Source organism: Phaenicophaeus curvirostris, chromosome 25 (genome assembly GCF_032191515.1).
Source record: "Phaenicophaeus curvirostris isolate KB17595 chromosome 25, BPBGC_Pcur_1.0, whole genome shotgun sequence".
Lineage (NCBI taxonomy): Eukaryota > Metazoa > Chordata > Aves > Cuculiformes > Cuculidae > Phaenicophaeus > Phaenicophaeus curvirostris.
The window spans coordinates 1,212,994-1,228,436 of NC_091416.1; the positions used below are offsets into that span (position 1 = coordinate 1,212,994).

The following is a 15,443-nucleotide window of genomic DNA, read 5'->3' on the forward strand; positions in this document are numbered from 1 at the left end:
GCTGAGGCAGTCGGGGTTATCCCTGCAGTTTCACCTCTGCGCTTTTGCTAAAGCCCCTGAAATCACAGGTTTGTTTTTTACCAAAACGAGCCTTGAGACTTGTGTGTGTTTACAAGACGGGCAGATGAGACACTCAGGGATGGTTTAGTAGCAAGCAGGTTTTCAATGATTTCAAAGGTCTTTTCCAACCAAGTGATTCTATGATAAGTAAAGAATAATATATGCCATATTCATTTCCTCCAGGTGAAATGTTCAGAATGCAATATATTCATTTTAGTTTTGGTGAAACCCAGTGCTTGCTCAGCTCTGAATGTGAAATGGTGTTCACTGCTTGACCCCAATATGTTGTCACGGCTGGGTCCTTAAGGGAGGCAGCCAGAGCTACACGTGTTCCGAACTGTGAGAAGGACAAATGTCTGTGTCATTTCATCTCTAGTCTACAATTTATTGATAATTTTAAAAGCTTTTACATAAAAGCATTTTTTTTTTCTTGGCCCTTTGAGGACAAACAGCTTTATTAGATCTTTAATTGTTCAGGAAATAAGCAGTTTTCTAAGCAAGGTTTTCCATTAAGGTAAAAATTGTCTGTTGTTTCTACTTCAGCTGATGTCGAGAGCGTCACCGTGTAACTGAGACTGATGAAGGTGCTCAGGAAATAATCTTGATGCAAAGAAGTCTACTCAAAACTGCTTATTGACCAGGTACGTGCTCTGTTTATGGTATCTGTTATTTTAAGCATTTTTCTCTCGTGCCCCAAAACAGGTCTACGTCTCTGAGACACCTGAAGGAAATGCTGTCGGATAAACAGGCAGTAAAGATTTTAGGGATCAAACTTCTAGAGAACATGCAAAGTTTTGTTTCTTCCCTATATAATTATCTTTTCTTCTGTTGGACTGGAAAACCGCCTGTTTCTTTTTGCCAAGAATTTTAATTTGCTTTTGTAAGAGGCTCACTTCTGCACTGACTTGCAGTAGCTAAAACATATAGCTGGCTTGCCTGGGTAAAGAAAGAATAAGATTAATTAATAAAGATGCCAAAGTACACTTTAAGACTGGTCGAATGTGTCACAGGTTGTGACTCACTCTGACTCAAGTTAGAAAGTTATTTTTGTGGTTTCATCCACTTCATCGTCTCTTGGCAATTTCTTTAGAATTAGTCTTCTTAAGCAGCCTTCTTCCTCAAAGGCCAGAAACATTCCTTTTTCTAGGGAGTATTCAAACTTAAACGCTCTGGAGCAACAAGAGGTAAATGGTTTTTGGAAGAAGATTACGTTGCTTTTTCCAGGAATGTCTTTGGGAACTTCTCCTTCCTGAGAAAGGAAAAAGGAGTGAGTTTGTCCCAACACAAGAGCTGAGCAGTTTTGTTTCAGCTCACATATATTCGAATTCTTAATTTTGCCTATTCCTTTTATACAAGTAAGGTATGGAAAGCAGCTACTTACCCTGAATCGAACTGTCAGTTTTCCACATTCTTTCTCACAGCACATGTAATAACTTTTACCTTCTACCCGGATGCTGAATGCGACAGGTACCCCTGCATAAATTGTGGTGGTTTTGTAATAGTGAATATTGAAGTGCATTCCATGGCCTAGATAGAAATTGTTTATTATTAATGGTCAGCTTAGGAGGGAGCTGCAACAACTTAACCCTGTTATGTCTTACGATTCCACCTGCAACTGCTGTATTCCCTGGATACTTTTCCTGATAACAGAGCCATAACTTGATTTTTTATGACTGCTGGTAGCATATATTTGACTTTCTGCAATCCTTCAATAACCAAGATTTGGAATTTGCAAGAAAGCATGTGGGATTACCTGTTAGTACAGGTAGGATCTTCCAATTCTCTTGCACGCATGCATCAAGTGAGAATAGGATTTGTAAATAGTTATCAGCAAATCATATTCTATCTGTATCTATGTGATTATATAAATGAATATGTTCAGTATATACAGTTCTGAACAAGTTACCAAAGGCCCCCAGAAACTCAGAGACAAAACTGTAAGTACATTGTTAACTGCTGCTGTTAGAAAAAAGGAAGGGCTTTTAGTGCTAAATACATTGTCTGTTTAAACCTAGAAATGTTTTTTTAGTAATCCAACATACACAAAATCAAGCAAAAAGGGATTAAGAGTTTAGTTTGTGATTGGAGCTAACCAAAAATCTTAACAGCCTGTCCTGTTCTGCAGACCTCAGCCTAACACAGGAATCTAATCCATTGCCAGTGCGCAAGATGGAACAATTCAGCTCTCTCAGCTTAACTTTATTCTTACAAATGACGTTTAAGTCTTTACTCATCCTTTAGAGTCAGTGAGTACTAAGAACAAGAGCACATCTAAACTAAAGAAATGGTGTGATGGGTACCAGATTTCATCTCCTGATCTGTCACATTTTCAAATGCTGCCACGTTTAAATCAGGGCGAACCACAAGCAACTGGCTCTTTACATTGCGAAGGAATCCGTTGAGAATTTTGTCCTTACAAAAGGCATCACATTCCAGCCCTGCAGAAATATGAAGCAGAGAGGATCAAATATTTTAGCTGTGATCTCCTTGGATCTTGACAGTTCACTACAGGCTTGATCTTATCTTCAAGGATACAAGGTGAAATAAATTCTTGGAATGGCAACATCAAGCAAGGAGCAGTCTATGTCATTCTGTCCACCCCTGGCTTGTAGAAGTCCAGGCAAGACAGAAGGTTTCTGAGCATACAGCAGGCTAGACATATAAGCAAGAGAAGCTCCCATATCTGTTAATGAGAGTTTAGAAGCAACACTTCTCTCTTTTGCCCAACAATTAGAGTTGTATTAAAAGCTCTTTCTCTTATGACAGCGGAGGGGAATAAAGCAACCTCAGCTTCAGAAGGAGAAGGTGAGGTGTAGGTCTACTTTTCACAGTAGCTGTTACTCATTTGAAGACTTCGTTCTCTAAGGCACACAAAGTGTTTGAGGGTTACTAAGCGTGAGCAGGTCAGTCCAGGGAAAATTGCTAACAAAGGTAATAAATTATGAGCTTTCAGCTTACCATCGTCATCTGGGTTCCAAACGAGCAATAAAAAAAAAGAAAGAAAAAAACAAACATTAAGCGCTGCCTCCACAAAAGAAACCACTTACTACCCGGGTTTGCTCCGAGAGATTGGAAGCCTGCCAGCCATCTACGCATTTCCAGTTGTACTCCGGAGTGCCACCAACTCACCCAGCAGAGCTCTGCCTACAGAGCGCGTTTGTGAGCACAACAGACTCAACAGATTGTGAAACCACCAGTCATTTGAGAACTGGAGTTGCCACCAAACCAAGAAGCATGCAAAATGTTTCAGGGTTACTGAAGGGTGAGGTCTGTGTAAGCCTATCATCAAGGAATAACTGGCATGCAAATTCTTATTTTCATCAGCACCTTTATTCTAGGTGAGCAAAAGGACAAGAAGCAATCATTACAAGTGGCTTCTAAAGAGGAGACTGGCTCCTAGCTAACTTTATCCCATCAGATTGGAAGTTATCCCCTTCTCCCCAGTCTGCCCCACAGTGTTACAACCCTTCTGAGTGTCCTTTATGGGAACATATTGTGTGAAGCAACAAATATTCCACTGCCTTGGATACTTGGCTAACAATATCTCAAACTGAAGTTTACAGGAAAATTAGGTGAAATCAGACCAATACAGGAATTGTTTTAGCAGTATTCAAACAGGAGATGCTATTAAACACCTAAGGTGTTCAGCAATAATACAGTTTTGACCTGTTAACATGCTGGGAGAGCTTTCAGACTCAGATTCTTTCTGCAGTGAGCAACCCAGCTCCACACTCTACGAACTCTTATTCTGCTAAGCGGGCAGGCATTGTAACTGCTTTAAGGATTGCTCAGGTAACACACGGAGAAAACCCAGGACTCCCCAAAACCAGGGATGCTAGCCCAATAGTAGATCAGCTCAATAGTAGATCAGCTTTTGGTCTTCCATGCGGAAAGAACACACAGCGTGTCTCTCTCAGCAGCAGGGAACAATTACCTGCAAAGTAGAGGCAGAAATTTTCTCCCAGTTGGACAGCGCACACAAGAATCTCTTCACTACACATCTTTGCTCTGCCAAAAATACGTGGAGAGGAGCCAGAATTAAGAACAGGGCTTCTTACTCTGTAAGGCAAGGGAGATGTTGGGCTAGTTCTCCTCTAGCGTTCAATGCTGTAGTAGGGCCGGCACGTTTCACCACCTGTTGAAAATTGGTTATTGAAGTGATTGTTCTCCTCCTCTGTTGCCTGTTGTCTTGCTTTAGAATAACACAGAGCATCCATTGAGTTCCGTTATTTTACAAAACTTCCCACTGACTTACGCAACATTACATGGGAATAAATAATGATGTCATCTTCCGATTAAAAATCACCTCCCCTACATTTAGAAAAAAGTAAAAATAGAACAAAGGAATTATAATACCACAGAGGAAGATGTGACAAAGTATTTCATTCTTTCTGTTCTCTGACAGTTAAGTTTTAAAATGTCCTCTTCTGTGCCCTAGTTTTGTGAAATGCAGGGTGTCTCCATCTTTCCTTTTCCATTTTGGTCTGTAAATTTTTAGTTCATTTTCCTAAAATGCTTTCTGTGTATCGATGTTCATATCTGTTTTATCTACATTTTAGGAAATCAAGGCATTTTAATTTCCAAAAATAACATCTGGCGACTTTACTGTCTGCAAGATCTGATTCATTTGGCTTTGTGATTGCTGTAAAATTTGTAGCCAGATGCACAAAGTACCATGCAGGCTGGCATTCACCATCACATCTACCGTTCCAGAGCCCAGCATCTATGTGAAGTCTTTCGCCTGGAGCTACGTGCTCAGCCACTGTGTACAAACCTCGGGAGGAGAGACAGTCACAGGAGCATGCACGGAGGTGGCATCAAATGGACAAAGTCAACACCAGTGACTGCAAAAACACTGAAGTCGCTTTGTGTAAGTAGTCTGGAATATGAAGTGCTTGATGCAAATCTACCAGCTTCTGTCAAGGTATTCTTTCCCGTTTCGCCAGCCACAGAAATGATGAATGTAATAAATGTGTTAAAGCTCAGTAAAAAAATGGTAAGAATTGGCTTTTGCAGTGGGATTTTATCATATAGTCAAAACACTGGGCTTACTTCCCAGGCTCTTTTTCACCCTTGGAAAAGGCTTATTAGAGAAAGCAGATGAGCAGTGTCAACTTAGGTAAATAACTACATCCATCAGCATTAGGGATGGGGGGTGGGAATGACAGCAATTTCCTTGTCCCTCCACTAAAGCAATTTGAGGAATGTATTTGAGGGTGATTTTTTTCTTATCCTGTTTTTCATATGGTCTGCAGTTCTAGCTGGTCTGTGTGGAACAGATGCCCAGGTTCACAGCAGAGGACTGCATCTTCAGTTCCCAAACACACCCCTCCAAGCCTTCAAAATGAAATGCAACACCAACAAACAACACATGACTCACTGCATAGTAAACCAAGAAGTAAGGACTCCTCTGCAATTGTAAAACAGAGAGGAAGGACTTGATGATAAAGGACTAAGGATAATGTAGCCCTTCATTTAACAGGTAAAACTATATTAGCTTGAGCTCAGGAAGAGCTGTGGGTCCCCGGGATGCCTCCATCACCAGCCCCAGTGGATGGTGAGGGTCAGGGAGAGCTGCTGGCTGCAGGGATGCCTCCATCACCACCCCTGCTGGTCCCACAGCAGGATGTCCTACCCACGTTGCAAAGAGCGAGCGTCTCAGACCATCACTGTGCTGGCTGTGTTTCTCCACTCTGCCCCAGTTTCTGACACATCCCTACCCCACTAGCCCCTTGGAAAGCAACCTTGTCCCACTCCCTACTCCCCTTTCCCTGCCCACTCTGGTACCTGAGGCACGGATCCAAGAGCCGAGCGGCTGCTGAGTCCCGTCACGGGGGGCTGCGGTTGTTCCAGCGTGGCCGTCACAGCCCTGGCACCTGCATGCGTTCCTACAGACCAGGAGGAAGGCGGTGGCTGTTGGCGTGACCGACGGAGGGAGGGTTGACAGCAGCTTGCATCACTGTATGACAGAAAAAGCGGGCTGGCCAAAGTGCAGAGGAAATCAGGAGTCTTTCCCAAGATATCTGCCTACGTCTGCATTTGTTCTGCAGCACTTCCCTTCCTCAGTAGAGAAAGCAAATCGTGCAAATCTGAGGTTGCTTTTTGCTACTCCCTTCATCTCATACAGATGTCGTCAGAGGACAACAATTCATGTCTACCCAGCATGTTGCCGTCCCTTTGCTTGGTCCCTAAAGCCTCAAGCAGCAGTTTTGAAACAGGTACCAGCTGTCAGCACCCAGACTTCCCTTTTTCCACACGCTTGCAGGTTGCTCGTAAACACCACATCTGCCTTGGGGGAAGCCAGCTGAAAACCCATTGTGTGTATCCAGCTCTTTACAGCAAGGCATACGAGATCTAACACACACACCCCACCAAAAAAGATTGTGCTTGTAACTCTCTTTATTTAACAAATTAAGATGATCGGGTATGACCGCCTTCGCAGCAGTTCCCTTCTGAGCTGGGTCAACGCAACATGCTGCTGCCAGCATCCAAAGCAATTCTGCAAGTCATTTGCTGAAAGAATGTTGAGGATCTCCATCAATTTCCTTTCACATCTTCTACTGACAAAAAAATGGTTCCTTTGAGCACTAACTGATTCTTTGAGCTCTTTTCATCATCAGCCTCAGTCAATGATTGAAAAGTTTCTGTTGTGGATTTCTTCGGTTTTGCAAGAACTTGATGCTCACATGCTGTTCAGTCTTGCACACCAACATTTTCTGACTGAGGGTAAGGAAACTTCTCTATTTTAACCCACGTCCACTTGTACGGAGCCTCACCTCACCGTGACAGGTCAGAGCATGTTCTGTACCCATCTCTTTGTCTCTCCCCTCCCACTCCTGGCTCCCAATCTATACAGTCAGTCCTTTTTTTTTTTTTTTTTTGCGTTAGACCCTGTACATCACTGGTGTCTGGCGGGAGACCATCAAGCTGTTCATTTCTTTGTGCACAAATAGCTTCATTGGAGGGATTCGGGCTCCTTCCAGGGAAACAGACAGCCAGGAGCTGTGGCTAGTGAAGCCTGATTAATAGATAGTTCCTGATTTGTTTGCTGTAAGTTGTTTCCTAGGTATGTATTAATTGCTACAGCCACTGCTCACACCAAACGGCTACGTTCCTGAAGCACAGTGTTTTCCAGAACGTAAGAGCTGCCTTTGGTGGTGGGAGAGTGCTTGAGGCTACAAATGCTGCTGTAACTGCAGTGGTGTGACGTGATGAGACAAAGCCATAAAAACCAGGAAAGCAAACTTGGGAATGAATAATTAACCAGTATTTTGTATCATATGTAGAACTTGGCACTGCTTGGCCCCATGCCTGTTTCTACTCTTGGAGGAAAACTACCAAGAAGGAAAACTTGGTCTTTCTTGTCAGTCTTTCAGATCCTAAAATTCAGTTACACCATTCAGCACCTTGAATAAAAGCAATTTTATTCTCTTAATCTGTACATGTTGACATTTATAAGGACCAGGGTCTAACTCAAAACAATAGCTTCTGTTCTAAGTTTTAAGTTTTCATTTTTTTCCTGGCATTTTCATATCTCCGGACTTAAAGGAACTGGAAACACTTTTCAAGTAATGGCTTAAATAATTTTTATTTACTTTTGGTCTGAACTTTCTCCATAGACTGTCACACCCAAAAGGGACTGAAAGTGGTAAGCAATTCAGATATTTAATTTATCTTAATTCAAGGGATCTGTCAATAAAAATATCTCAACGTAGTCATGGAAACTCAATCAGGTAAGCACTTCAAGAATATTTTCCCAGCATATTCTTTCAGATCTGTTTCTTAATGTGTAGGTAATATTCTTAACAATGTTAAAATCTCACTATTTCTGGAGAATTTAATGCTATGGAGGCATATTGAATGCTGCTTCTATTTTGGGGAAGTATTTCATTCTTGTTCTTTCAGTGGTTTCACTTCTTGTCCTGAGTTTTGACTTTCAGAGCCTGTTTGGATAACGTACATAAGATTAAAATTAAAATAAAACCAAGATTTTAATTTTGGTGAGAGGAATCCCTCAGGCTCTCAGATTTTAGGGGCATTATTGATTTTGATCACCAAATTCTCTTAGATTGTTTTATTTTAGGGGCGTTATCCACGTTGGTGACAGGAACCCCTCAGGCTGTCAGATTTTAGGGGCTATTTTAATTTTGATCACCAAATTCTCTTGGATTGTTTTATTTTAGGGGTGTTATTCATTTTGGTGGCAGGAATCCCTCAGGCTCTCAGATTTTAGGGGCATTATTGATTTTGATCACCAAATTCTCTTAGATTGTTTTATTTTAGGGGCGTTATCCATGTTGGTGACAGGAACCCCTCAGACTCTCTCAATATAGGGGCTTTATTAATTTTGGTGACAGAAACGCCTCATATTTCAGCAGTTTGTGGACCCGCCGCGGGTGCTTAGGAGACAGACCGGGACAGGGATTCTCCGGGCCGACGATGTGGTGCTCCGGGCACACGTTTCCGTGGTGGCACCGGATTTGCTGTTGAGGCTCCACGGTCATTTCCAACCTCAACGATTCCCATTCACCTGTGGGGGGTCCCAGCACCTCCTTTCCCCCCCGCAGCCGCCCCAGGGTGGGCTCCCTCCCGGGCTCCGAGGAGGTGCCCCCCCCCCAAGGCGGCCATTACAGGCCTCGAGGAGGGGAGAGCTCCTGGGCGGGTGGGAGGCACAAATCCCTTTAGGACTGGCTTTTCACCCCCTGAGTCTGGCTTTAAAGCACCCTGCATCCCTTCTGAGAGCCCCGGGATGGCCTGACAACTAAAATGCCAGTGGATAAACTCTCTAAGGGTCATTTTAGAAAGCCCTTTCTCAGGGCAACGTGAGGGAGCCATCTCGATCCGTTGTGTACAGCCAGACAAGACCTATGACTTCCCAAGGATTGTTTTTAATGTTAATATGAACTTCACAGCAGTCAAATCTCTCGCTAATTTGGAGCTTTGGAGCCAGCTCTGTGTCTGGCCTCGCACTTGAGACAGGGAAAGGCTGCAAACAGGGGTGATTATAGAAAAAGACACCTCTGTGCAGCACAGATCAGGCTGAACACAAGGTGTAACAGTGTCTGGAAAAGCACTATTTGAAAAAAAACATGTTAAAAACCCCCATGCTGTCTGAGGGACATTCTGTCTAAGCTTGAAAAAATAGTTACCTGGATGAATGTAACCCTTCTTTAGCTTAAATCAAAATAATCCACTTTTTGTGATAATTAACTCTTTTTTTTTTGTATCAGGCCTAGGTTGGCCCCGGCGCTGGGAACTGAGGTCTCCAGCCCTGATCCGCGCTCCAGCTGTGCTGGGAGGCTCTGCCTCTCCCCATTGAGGAGGAGAACGCCTTTCCAGGGCTGCAGAGGCACAGGCACAGGTTGTACACGTTCGTGTAGAGCTATATTTTCCAGTTGCATGAAGTACCCTCTTACCAAACACCATGTGTTTTTTTCATCAGGCAACAATGACCAGCACCACACAAAAATCTGATGAAAATAGGAGTAAACGTAAAAGAGAGACGGAGGTGAGCAGTGCTGTGTGAGGAAGGGGCCAGGGGAGCGATGCAATGTCCTTCTCTGGTGCTGCTGGCTCCCTGTCGAGGAGAGAGGGCAGTGATCTCCGTGCAGGTTAATGCTGGTTGGGAGGAGCACAAATGGCTTCATTGTATGATGCTCTGAGGTTTCTGTAAGTGTTTGAAGACCAAGAGAACTGGGAATAAGCTGTGACACAGTTATGTTCTTGTGGGACGTGTCCCTGCCCATCACAGAGGGGCTGGAACTGGATGATCTTCAAGGTCCCTTCCAACCCAAACTCTTCTATGATTCCATGTACAACATCTTGAGAGCGAGCTTCTGAAGTACACCAGCTTCCACTGAAAGAATCAAAGACCTTAAGCTGGTGCTTCCCACCCACTCTCATCGTTTGCGTGTTTCCCTCCTGCCGCCCTGGTTCATGTGCTTCCCACCCACACCCCTTGCTTGTGTGTTTTCTATCCACTCCCCTAGTTCGTGTGCTTCCCATCTGCTCCCTCGTTTCCCTGCTTCCCACCCAGTCCCCTAGATAACAAGGATGGTGTTGATGCTGTAAAGCCAACAGCACTTGTGCTTTCTTGGAAAAAAGATTGTTTTAAAACCTTTTTTCTTTTTTTTCAGTCAAACTCTACCCGTGCTTGTTTTGTAACTCTGTCTCTAAGCTTGTTTTAAGTCCTAGAACCTATAATTTTTTTTTTTAATGTGCTTTGTTATTAGAATGAAGCTTCAGAAAATCCTCAGTTGACTTCCCTTGACAAAACGGATTTGGCTTTTTCTGAAGACTCACAGTCCCTTTACAAACCTGAACCACTGGAAAAAGTTTTAAACGGTGATGTATTAAATATACTGAAAGTAATTTATGTAATTATCTAATTTGATGTTGAGATGACAATTCATTCAAATGTTCAAATAAAATTACTTTCTTTTAACAGAGATGAACAAAGAAATTATGAACCTGCTTTCAAAATATGCTCATATTATAAGGCAAGTTAAATTTATCCTACACACACAGCACTTTTCTAACTTCTCTAGGTAAGACTGGTTACTGTGGCTGTAGTTCAGAGAAATTAGCACTGAAAACTATCTAACACAGATCTTGAAATAAAGTTGTCGTTTTCTGTTACAACAGAAACACCAATTTGGTCAGAAACTGAATGTTGTTAGACAACACATTTTTAAGAAAAGTGTAAAAGCAGTTCTAAGTAGTGAGAAAGTTAATGGCATTAGGATTGATTTTAACTACAGATTTTTTCAATTAAGTGAGAGAGCAGCGATGGATGCTTCTTATGTCCAAGAACTTGATGGAATCTTAAAAGAAGCAAGGACCATAGAAAACCACTTAAAACAGAAAAGGGAGAGTCTGAAACAGAGACTGAATGTGATCGCAAATACGCTGCAAAACTAAACAGAGTTTGTCAGATTGCAGAAATGCAGCAAATCTTATAGTATATTTCGTGTGTTAAAAAATAAACTATGATGAGTGCTATGGTGAATGTTTCATAAATATCTTATGGAAATATTTCTAGCATTTCAGGGAACTTTCAACAAGTTAAGCAGCAACTTTTTTTTAATGTGTAGGTACAATATGGACAGAAGTTAGTACAAAACTGAATGTCCATTTAAAATCCTGTGACTTCAAGGGGTTCTACAAATTAAAATAGCTTTCTTTACTTGTTGACTCATCACTTAGGCTTTCCCTCTGCTTCCATCCCTATAACATATTGGAAGCATTTTCAAAAGAATGTAGGACAAATTTTGCATTGTTTGGCTTTAAGGCTATAGAAGTTCAATACAACTGAATCGGAAGCAGCTGTGGTATTTCTAATGTCACTGCTAAGGATGGTTTTTGCTCTTATTGCCACAGACAGACATAGTATAGAAACATTTCTGTGGAATATAGGATTTTGCAATGTAACTGAAAAAAGACCTCAGACGATTTAATATTAACCATTTCCTTAGAAACAGGAGTTTTATTAAGAATACTACTTCACTAGATGTATAGGGTTATAAAATCTTAATTTGAAAATGTATTTTAATGCTTCTACAGCTTTTCAAATGAAACCAGAGCCATTTTGATATAAACACAAAAGGACTTCATCAAAACTTGGCTGGTAATGACAATAAATAGATAATGTCAACATAATCTGGAATTACACTACTCTCTCATTTTGTTATTTAGATGCATCATTATTGGTTGCTGTATGTCCCATTTATTGATGGCTTGTGGGTTTTTTTGAGCACTTTTTCTTTCTTGTGATTTGACTCTGTTAAAATAAGATAAACCATAAAACATACAAAGCATAGTTTGTACAAATTATGAGGCTAATGTAATAAAGAAAAGTGCTAGAGGGTCCTGTTGCCAGCATAAGATACTTAAATCTTTACTCTGGTTCCCTGTATTAATTTTCTCTTTAAATCCTTTCAGACTTAATCAATCCTACTTTCTGCCTTTATTAGATAAAAATCACAAGTAAATGTGCTACTGGATACTATTTAAAACAAATACTGAGAGAAACTGGACATCTCGGGTGAGATGTTTTGAGGTATTTAGATACCTAAAGATGCAGATATGTACTTAGTAGGATTTTCCAAGTGCCTAAGTGCCAAGTAAGCGCCTTACATGCTTAGGAATTTTTGAAAATCCCATAAGGTGCCTATCTGCTTCTTTAGCATATCAAGGCTTTGAAAAATCTCTCCACTAGGCTATACTAGATTTTACCAGTCTCTTGCTTTTTCCTAACAACCACATCTCATTTTGTAATCAATCTCAGTAACACTGTTTAAGCAGAAGTGGGAGAAAACAAGAAGTAGTTAAATTTCTACAGCAGTTAAATTCCTTGTGCTAAAATCTACAGCCATCAGTAATGATGACAAAACTCAGAGTTTTAAACTGTCACCTGCGAAGTGTCTGAACTCAGAAATTTACCTTTAGTTCTTTATGTAAGCCTTTAAAGAAAAATTACACAAATGTCATTACTATTGAAAGGCTGCCTGCTATCCAAGTCAGAAACTTGCAGCAATTTATCTGTTTGTGCTTGGTAAAGTGATGCAACCTTTTTAGATCATCCAGATTTAGTTTATGCGCCTAATATATCTAAGCTGCAAACCTTTGGCTCTAGTATTAAGTGCTATTAAGAACTTAAAAAATCTATGGGGTCACACACACTATGTTTCTTCCCTCAGGGGATCAGGAGGGCACAGACCCAGAGTTACTGTTGTGGCAGTCTTCTCCAATTTAATACTTCATAAAATCCAATAAAAAGAAGTAAAATTATACTCCTTAGAAGAATGAAGAATGCTTTCTCTGGCATTCAGGTGCAGTTAAATTCAAACATACCTCTCTAAATGGTGACTTGTGTTTTTCTGCAGTGATTCCTTACACAGTTGGCTGTCATTACACATTGTAATTGAGAGTGGGCTCTCTGTGCTAGAAAGGGGATTTTAGTATTTGAAGAGACACAGAAAGTAAAGTCAGTCAGTACAGCCAAAGTAACTTCTGTGGGATTCAGGACACTGTGGTTGTACTTGTTAAAGGGAAAGCACAAAAAGCTTTGTAAGATTTTGAAATAGGTGTTTTAAAAAATAATTTCTAAATCACTAGGAGCAACAAAGCTCCTGTTTTTGCTGAACAAACTCATGTGAGGAAGTATACAAAAATAAACACTGACCAGGTAAAATTAATAAAATATATAGTTTTATAAAATTCCATCTTGAAATGGTAAGTTCAGCAAGTTTAAAACATCCGTTGAAAATAAACCAGTCTCTTCTCTTCTGAAATTAAAAAATACTTCAGTGTTGGAAGCACCCACTTACTGGTTGCTTTTGTACATAAGTTTCTTCCTGATTGAAAGTGAGCCTTCTATAATTACCGTGCTGGCTAAAAATCTGGAGCATTTTTCTTCTGGCTGCTTCAATAGCTCTCTGTACAGGAATAAGCATTACACACTGTTTTCCTTCTGACCTATCAAAAGATAAAATTTTACTGTTTTCTTATTTGTCTACAATTTGTCTGCCCTACTAATGATATTTCTGTACTGATTGCTTCTCTCAAGTATTTCAGTATTTATTGGGAGAAACAAATGAATTTTTTTACTCTCTTCTGACCTGAAGCTAAAAGCTAGTTCATTCCATCTCTAGGGAATGAGCTACACTTGAAACCCAGCTGGCGCCTATCCCATCCCTATCCGCTTTCTAATGTTACTGAAGGAGGTTTGAACAGAAAATTAATTGGCTTTAAAGCTGCCAAATCTGATCAGTAAAGCTCAGCTGGTAACTACGTTTTCATTAAGCTTCTCCTCCTGTTGTTTAAGCAGCAGTGCCTTAATAAGTGAACAAGAACGTATAAGATGACAGATCAGTAACAGAAAATAAATGGATTTTTTAAAATAAATGTGGAAACACCTTAGACGAAGTTTCCAAGGGAATCTTTTGCATTTCTGAGCTTGCTTTGAGTACCTGCACAGTCTAGAAAGGGGAAGTGATGGAAAACTAATACTTGGTTCCTCTCAGTGCTCTTATCTAAAAGCTAAAAATGGGAAATAACAGACAATGTAATGGCAGCTGAGTTATTCCACGAAGAGATTTCTTCCCTGAGAAAAGGCTAATTGTGGCTGCTTACTTAATGTGAAACTGCCTCCTGGCATAGGCAGAGGAATGTGGAAAGTAATAGGAAAAGACCAAATTGAGTAGGTAGTGGGTGTGTTTGAGGCTTGTGTCATCTTTTCTAGAACTCAATTTTGCTGAATCGTTATATTTCGTCTTTGAAAACCCAGGGATGAGAGCAGCACTGGAAAACAACAGCCATAAAAAAAGAGGGCAAAGGATCATGGCTCAATTAGCGTACCTCCCATACCGGAGAGAGTCACCTTCTGAACGATGACTTTATCATCATCTGTGGAACAATAATTTTGTGTTTTAAAGAAGTTCCTTTATCAGAGCAGCTGCTTTAATATGGAAAAATGGCAGATGGGGTTATCTTGATGCGAGATAACTGTCTCCATCCTGTATGACGTTACGTAAAAATGAGAGCGATCAGGAAGTAGGGGCTAAGTGAGTGAGTTAAAAAGTCAATGAAAGGACAGGTCAGCCTAGGAGGCATCTGGTAGTGATCTGCTTCAAGCCTTGCTTATTCCATATTATCCCGAATGATTTAGAAAGAGGACCTTAGAGGACACAGTTTCTTTTTCGAAATGGCAGCAAGCTACGAGGGGTTGCAAATGCTATTAAGAACATGTGCGTCAATTAACATAAACATCAGTTTGCTGTAGATGAACAGCCAATCTGAAATCATGGTAAAATTCAAAAAGCCAAGGAAAAGCGCTGCACCAGGGGGAATATAATGCGTGTTAGTTACAAACCACAACAATGCCTGGGGTTGATGTGTTGTTATTGTGTGTTGAAAAACCAGCTGAGGTGTGTTAGCTTAGGATAGCAGATAGGATATAAAAACATAGTTGTCCCCTCCCCTCTTAGCTGGAGGAGGGGTCTGCTTATTAAAGTGGGAAACAGGAGTAATAAAAGGCAAAGAAAGCATCATCTGTAGGAAAGGTTGAAGCAGCTGAGTTTGTTTAATTTAGAGAAAGCAGAAATCAAGGGAAAGCACAATAAGATCAGTTACAGAGAGGACAGCAGTCAGGTGCTCACTGTGTCTTGTAGGAAGGACACGTCGAAATCAGCTTAATTTGCAGCAGAAGATTTAGGGTGAGGAATAATCTGTCGCATCTCAAGGACAGTGGGGTGGGCACTGTGTACGCTGCTGTGCTCTCTCAAGGAGCGGGGCAGGTTTTGATTGTTGCTTAATAATATAAACCAAACACAGCTATCGCAGCATGTTTGCAAAGTGCCAGCAGCTCCCCCTTGGCATCCGGA

At 41.0% G+C, this 15,443-nt stretch overlaps 2 protein-coding genes across 2 annotated transcripts; one reads left to right on the plus strand and one right to left on the minus strand.

The window, feature by feature from the left end:
* Nucleotides 1-148: 148 nt before the first annotated feature.
* IL18 (interleukin 18) lies at nucleotides 149-6,116 on the minus strand. The gene is made up of 6 exons (XM_069876448.1): nucleotides 5,848-6,116; nucleotides 3,995-4,119; nucleotides 3,019-3,027; nucleotides 2,361-2,498; nucleotides 1,442-1,587; nucleotides 149-1,309 (listed from the first exon to the last, which is right to left on the minus strand). Exons 2-6 carry the CDS (start codon nucleotides 4,059-4,061, stop codon nucleotides 1,094-1,096), a joined length of 576 nt encoding a protein of 191 aa, XP_069732549.1. The 5' UTR covers nucleotides 4,062-4,119; nucleotides 5,848-6,116; the 3' UTR covers nucleotides 149-1,093.
* A 3,389-nt stretch (nucleotides 6,117-9,505) lies between these two features.
* On the plus strand, nucleotides 9,506-11,147 carry TEX12 (testis expressed 12). Its single transcript, XM_069876450.1, has 4 exons — nucleotides 9,506-9,568; nucleotides 10,293-10,404; nucleotides 10,508-10,563; nucleotides 10,840-11,147. Exons 1-4 carry the CDS (start codon nucleotides 9,509-9,511, stop codon nucleotides 10,978-10,980), a joined length of 369 nt encoding a protein of 122 aa, XP_069732551.1. The 5' UTR covers nucleotides 9,506-9,508; the 3' UTR covers nucleotides 10,981-11,147.
* Nucleotides 11,148-15,443: the final 4,296 nt, after the last annotated feature.